Genomic DNA, 6,305 nt, shown 5'->3' on the forward strand with positions numbered 1-6,305 from the left:
TCCACCCTGCCCTCCGGCCCCTCCCAGGCTTTCCTGCTTGAATCCATTCTGCGCTCTGGCTGTCCTGGCACCACTCTCCTTATCTTTCTGTCCTGTCTCAGGACGGCCTGTTTCACCAGCCGTGAGCAGGGCTGCTGCGAGTTCTTTCCACGCAGTGACCGCGAGCATTCGTGTGCTCACCACCGTCCCGGGCCCCCTGCGAGGTGTAGACGGGAAGGCTCTCCTTAAGGAATCCACCATGTTGGGAGGGAAATCAGCCTTGCACAGAAGGGGAAGTGGGGGGTCCACACCTCGTGTGTAAGTGTGCAGGTCAGGGGACATCTGTCCTCGCCTCCCCCGCCTCCTTTCAGTATCTTCAGTAAAACATTGTCAGGACTGTAATAGTTAGGATTATTGGGCCAGAACTGACCCTGCCCAAGACCTGACTGCTGGGCCCCAGCTCCTCCAAAGCCCTGCCCGGTTGCTGTCTAGGAATCTGGGTTCAAAGTCTCTTGTTCAAACTGCCCCCGGCCACGTGGCCGGCCCCTCAGGCTGTGCACTAAGTGTCTGGGCCACGTTCCCACACCAACTGTGTCACCTGGGGTGAGGCTCCTCAGTCCCGTTCCCTCGCGGCCGCTGGTCTTCCCTCTGAAGCTGCTGTCACGGGCGGTGGAGGCTCACCTGCAGTGTACGGGGCGGACGGCCTGAGCCAGCGCCTGGCCAGGGACGTCCCCTTTGCCCTGCCTGCTGCGGCCTTGAGGCGGGGGGGGGGTGCTCCTGAAGCTCCCCCGCTGGGAACGGGGCCTCCGGGCCTCTGCTGGCTGAGCTGTTAGTGACCCAGAGCCAAAGTCTGTGGTGCTTGGACTCCCCCGTCCGGAAAAGTGGCCTTGAGCGACAGGCTGTTCGCAAAGCAGGGGACCAGACTGTGCTGTCGGCAGAGGCCGCCGTTCGCGGGGCGTGCGCAGCTCTGACGTGGAGGGACGCTCTTCTCTCTTGCAGATGGAGAAAGATGAGACCGTGAGCGACTGCTCCCCACACATAGCCAATATCGGGCGCCTGGTAGAGGTGAGTGGGGCTCTGGGTCGCTCCTCCCGGTGGGAATGCCACCCGTGTCCCCAGGGCGCGCTCCCAGGACACTGCTCAGGAAGCCCTCGGTCCTGCTCCCCCGGCCCCCTGGGTGCCAGCGGAGACCTGAGCTCTGAGAGGAAATCTCCCTCCAAGGTCACAGGCTCAGGAGGACCTTTAGGAGGAGCTCCGGCTGCAGCCCCCTCTGCCTTCCCTTCCCCACGCTCTTTGGAGAAGGGGTGGTGCTCCCAGCTTCACACAGTTGTTCCCGGAACTGGTCGGGGGCCCGAGGGGCGGTGGTGTGGTTTAGACCGGCTCCTGCCGCCGTCAGCGGTGGCCTCCAGTCCCTGAGTACTGGCTTCTCGTGCTGAAGCCTGGGGAGGGCTCAGAGCACAGATCAGAAGTGGGGTCTTGGACTTTGTGGGGAGTGGGGGTGGGGGCGGCTGGCCCGCTGGGCTTTGCTGTGATTGCGCGCCTCCCCGCTGTGGCCGCGGCGGGGACTGCAGGGCTGCACTGGTGGGACCGGGAGGGTGTGGGCCTCGGGACCCCCGTCCATCCTGACTGACCTGCCTTCCCAGGACATGGAAAATAAAATCAGAAGTACGCTGAATGAGATCTACTTCGGGAAGACGAAGGACATCGTCAACGGGCTGAGGTAACATACCCCCGGAACACAAGCTTTGGAAAGACGAGGACTTGGGTGCTATGTGTGCTGTGTAACCGGAGTCTGGCGCTGGGCCTCGGTTTCCTCATGTGTAGCACCGGCCAGGGTTCCCACGTGATGGGATGGTTAGTGCAGGATGTGAAAGGGCGACAGCTCCCGCCCCGTTTGTGTCCTCCGCGCCTCCGGCTCGTTCCTTCCCTGCTGTTTCTCTTGTCTCGGGGCGTTCACCCGGACAGGCATCGGTGCCCTCGTCCCTGAAGTCCCCCCCTTGCGGTCCCCCACCTCGTCAGTCCCACCTCCGGAATCTTCCCGGACCTCACAACGTGCGAATGCTCTTCTCTGGGTCCCCTGGCTCCTTTAACGTCCTCCGGGGCTCTGATGGCCGTAGCCATGGTCCTGAGCTGCCCCTCGCCACCCATCTTCTGTCCTCGGTTCTGCAGCGTGGGCCCAAATGAAGGCTGAGAGGGGCTCCCTGGGTCTCCAAAGCCCACGGGGGGGCCAGAGCAGGAGGCCAGAGCCCCGTTGGGGGGCGGGAGACGTGCTGTGGACGGAGCGAGCACCGGCCTTGAGGTCAGAAAGCCGAGAGCTCGTACAAGCGCCCTCCGCCCGGGCTGTGTGACCTCTGGCCGGTGGCTCCCCTGCTTGGTTCTCATCCCGTCGGGGGGAGAGGCTGCCTGACCATCGTGTGAGGCTGGGGTCTAGGGCCCTGCCCTCAGCCTCCAGCCCCCCGACCACCCACTCCGTGCGTGAGTCTCCTTTTGGGCCAAAAGCCGGGGCAGGAAGCCGCTCCAGGGGCCGCCCCGATTTGCGAACTCAACCCAAGGTGGATTCCTAGTCTCCTGCTCAGTTTGCAGTAGCGAGGAGCCCCCTCCGGATCTTCGTCCTCCGCTCATCCGGCCCCTGGAGGGTGTAGTTCCCCGCCTCCGGGGACACTGCTGTCCTCTGGTCCCCCGGGCCCAGAGCGCCGTCCTCCGCACACACAGTTCCGGGCGGTGGCGGCAGAACAGCGGAGGGGCCCAGAGAGCCTGCGGGCGGCTGGGAGAGCCCACCTCAGCATCGAGGGGCCCACGACGACCCTGCCGTGTCTTCGACCTCACGTGTCCCTGCGTGTCCAGCGCGCCGGCCCTGGTGCCCCTGGTGCGTGGCGCCCGCCCCTCGCGCCGCACTCACCTGTGACCGCTCTCTGTAGATCTGTTGACGTAATCCCCGACCACCCCAAGTTTCAGCAGCTGCAGAGGGAGCTTTCCCAAGTGCTGACCCAGCGCCAGATCCACATCCAGCCTGATAACTAAGCCGACGCAGGTACCCTGCCTGAGAGGCGTGAGCACCCTCCCCACTAAACAGGACTCACCAGCCCGCCGCCACCTCCCGGACCAGCTGTTGCTGCGCGCGGCCCTTAAACCACCACTAACCCCGTGTCGGCTCACGGCTGTGAGCGGCCACGTTAACGTGCAGACTCGGCCCCATGTAACACAGACCCGTATCACGCGTGTGCTGTGTGTGTCTCACACTCCGGGCGGGGCTGGGTGTGGGGCAGAGAGGGGGTTTGGCTCTGGCTCTGGAAGAAGCGCAGCCTGGGGATTAACCGCCTCTCCAGCAGAAGCCGCTTGTCTGCACCGCTCTCGTGGGCCACTCAGGGGGCTGCGCACTGCCTTCCGCTCGGCCCCGGGACTCCGGGCCGCCCGGGGCCGCTATCTGTGCTGCATGTGTGGCCGGGGCCTCGGACCTGACCTTCCCACCAAGCGTCCCCGGGAGCCAAATAAGCCCCCTCAGTGGGAAAGTGACTGCTTGGGGCCGTGAACTGAAAGGGGCAAATGGCCCCGAGCGGAGGCTGGAAGCCCCCTGGCTAGGCTCCGTGCCCCCCCAGACCGGTTGCTGCTGGAGCTGCTTGGACCAGTAACCTCCTGCCCCTAACAAGCTGCGGCCATCCTCCTAAACGCTCGTGCTGACGGGACGGAAATGGTCTTGCTGGTGGATGCTAACTGAGAACTAGAACTTGAGCTTGTGACACATACGGATGTATGACAGCAGTCAGCGTCCCAGGAGAGGAGGGAGACGGTTTTTAATATGAGGCACTTGGCGCAGGGCCGCAGGGCCCGGGGACTGGCCGCTGGGAGCCTGACCCAGAAGAGGCTCCGGGGGATGGCGGGGCTGGGCTGTCCGCGTAACCAGGCGGCGCTGCTGCTCGGTGCCCGGGGGACTGCAGCCCGGCGGTCTGGTCTCTGCCGCCTTCAGGCCTCACGCTGGGACCGTCCCATTCCCGTCACGGGAGGGAAGACCTCCTTTCCAAGGTGTGCTGCCACAGTGTGGTTTTCTCCGCAGCCCCTAGAATCTGCCAGACCCCTGTCCTTGGTCAGTCCCGTGGCCACCCGCTGGAGGCTTCGGGCATAGAAACGCCCTGCGGGGGGGGGAGAGGGGGGGACACAGGCGGCACTCCATCCGCCTGGGATGCGCTCTCCTTCCTGCACCGAATTAGCGCTTCCTCCGGGCAGCGTCCCCCAAGTGTCCTGCCCCTTCTACTCCAGCCATTCCAAGCCCAGTCTCTGGTCTCTGCCCCGACTCTCACTCTGATTCTAACTCTGGAACTTTCTCCTCTGTTGGGGGTGGGGGGGCTGGGTGGGAGGTGAGGCCTGGTGTGCTCAGCCCCTCCTTCCCAGGAGGGCCGGCACCCTCGAGGGCCAAGGAGCCGTGTGAGCCACCGCCGCTTCCTGCTGGGAGCTTTTCCAGAAGCACATGGTGGACTGGCCAAGAATCGGAGCCAAGAGCCACCTCGGCTGGTGTCTGACCCTTCCTTTGGCCACCGCAGAGCCAGGACAGTCCAGGGCAAATGTTTGCTTAGAAACATCAGCATTTCTCAAGTGTTTGAGCATTGTGTCTTCTGTGTCAGCCACACACCGTTGGGAGGCGACTTCCTGTGATTTTTCGGGGACTCAGTAACCGGAACTCAACTTGGGATGCTCTTGCTTCCCCTGGGTCCTGCTTCATTTTACATTTGGAGCGTAGAGTCCCTTTTGGAATTTGGGGGGGAGGGTTATGTTTTGACCCCTCCTTCCCAGCCATTCTCATGGCTGATGCCCACGGAGCTCGAGACTCGCGCGGGGTGTGTGGTGGCCACAGCCTTCCTGCCGGGTGGCCTTCACTCCTTTCTTTCCATGGCTTTGAAACGGAAAGTTTACATGCAGTTTAATAAGTCCTTGGTCGGGCGACACGTTAAATCAGTTTGACAGAGTGACCGTTCAAGCCGCTGTCAGGGACATTGCCCCGTGCCTCAGTTTCCTCTTCTGTAATTGGGAAGACTCCTCCGGGATGCTGCGACAGGGAGATGCGAAATGTGTGGGAAGCACTTTGTAAACCGTACAGCCTCTGCGAAGGTTTGTGGCTGTTCGCTTGGTGAAGAGTGTTAACGCCCGCGCATGAGGGCACTCACGTCATGCATGTCCCCACAAACCCAGGGTTTGACAGCAGGGGCCCAGGGCCTCTCAGCTCAGTCCCGTACTGCCTCCTGAAATCCAGGCCGAAGGATTTTCTCGGCCACGCTCACAGCTGATGGTGTCTCACAGCGATGGCTGAGAGCACCTGCCATTCCAGCCCCACCCTGGACGTGAACCTGATCTGCTCAGGTGGCCGGGGGTTCTTAAATGTTCGCTGAGTGGGGCACCTCTGCACCCTGCTCTTGGGAGGCGAGCAGTGGGCCTCCTCTGCAGGGCAGGGGTGCAGTGAAGGGGAAGCTTTATAGCGGGGTCCCTGTGGCCCGGAGTCCATGCCCCTCTGCCTTCCCTCCTGCTGAGTCCACAGCGGGGCAGAAGCACCTTCTGGTTCAGCCTGACCTCGGGCCCTGAAGTGGATTGGGGTTCTCGTGGCTACAGCCAGGCCCCCCCAACCCGGTGCAGAGGTGGCCCCCTGTCCAGGAGGGCCGTGCGCTCCCCCTGCGGCGCCTGGTGGGGGCTCCGGGCTCGGGCGCTGTGCTGGGTGTGGTGTCCGACTCCGCGGCCCGTTCCCTCCCCGCACAGCAGCCCCCCAGCCCCTCGCCGCCGCCCCCCGCCCGTTACAGGGGCTGATCACTCTCTCTTCCCTCCGGCAGGTCTGTGCAGACTTTCGCAGACAAATCAAAGCAAGAAGCTCTTAAGAACGACCTGGTGGAGGCCTTGAAGAGAAAGCAGCAGTGCTAAGTCTGCTCCACGCTAACTGGACACGCCACGCGCTCGTTAGATCCCTTTCTTAGAAAACTCGTCTTCTGCTCCCCCCACCCCGCCCCTCGCCTCCCCACCAGGTCACGGAACAAGGCATCACCGACTGCACAGCGCCATCTCTCCCTGAGAATAAAGCCCACTAAACTCCCTCCTGTCTCTGAGGCCTACTTCCTGCCACGTTTTGCTATCAAATCTCTCCATATTTCCACAGAGACCGTGTGTTTTTTGTTTGGCCCCCAGCCCCTCGTCTGCCTCCCTCCCCTGATTTATAGGCATAAAATACAGTCTGTCTGCCTCCCCTTCCCTCCCACCTTTTTGTTACATTGGTGTAAAAAATGTAAAACAAAAAAATTTTATGAACTAACTGTGGTGTGTAAAAGAGAGAGAAGAAAAACTGGAAATCTGAA

At 62.5% G+C, this 6,305-nt stretch overlaps 1 protein-coding gene across 6 annotated transcripts in view; it reads left to right on the plus strand.

Moving 5' to 3' along the window:
- CAPZB (capping actin protein of muscle Z-line subunit beta) overlaps positions 1-6,305 on the plus strand; it is a 133,460-nt gene extending 127,155 nt beyond the window's left edge. For 4 of the 6 annotated variants that reach the window (XM_077775895.1, XM_077775892.1, XM_077775890.1 and 1 more), the window contains 4 exons: positions 979-1,044; positions 1,623-1,699; positions 2,898-3,010; positions 5,790-5,878. In XM_077775895.1, the coding sequence (XP_077632021.1) occupies positions 979-1,044; positions 1,623-1,699; positions 2,898-3,000 (246 nt within the window). In that variant the 3' untranslated portion in view covers positions 3,001-3,010; positions 5,790-5,878. Of the gene's footprint in view, positions 1-978; positions 1,045-1,622; positions 1,700-2,897; positions 3,011-5,789 lie in introns of all 6 variants that reach the window. The other 2 variants (XM_077775893.1, XM_077775891.1) reach the window with 1 other exon arrangement.

Source organism: Crocuta crocuta, unplaced genomic scaffold (assembly GCF_008692635.1).
Source record: "Crocuta crocuta isolate KB4526 unplaced genomic scaffold, BGI_CrCroc_1.0 scaffold127, whole genome shotgun sequence".
NCBI lineage: Eukaryota > Metazoa > Chordata > Mammalia > Carnivora > Hyaenidae > Crocuta > Crocuta crocuta.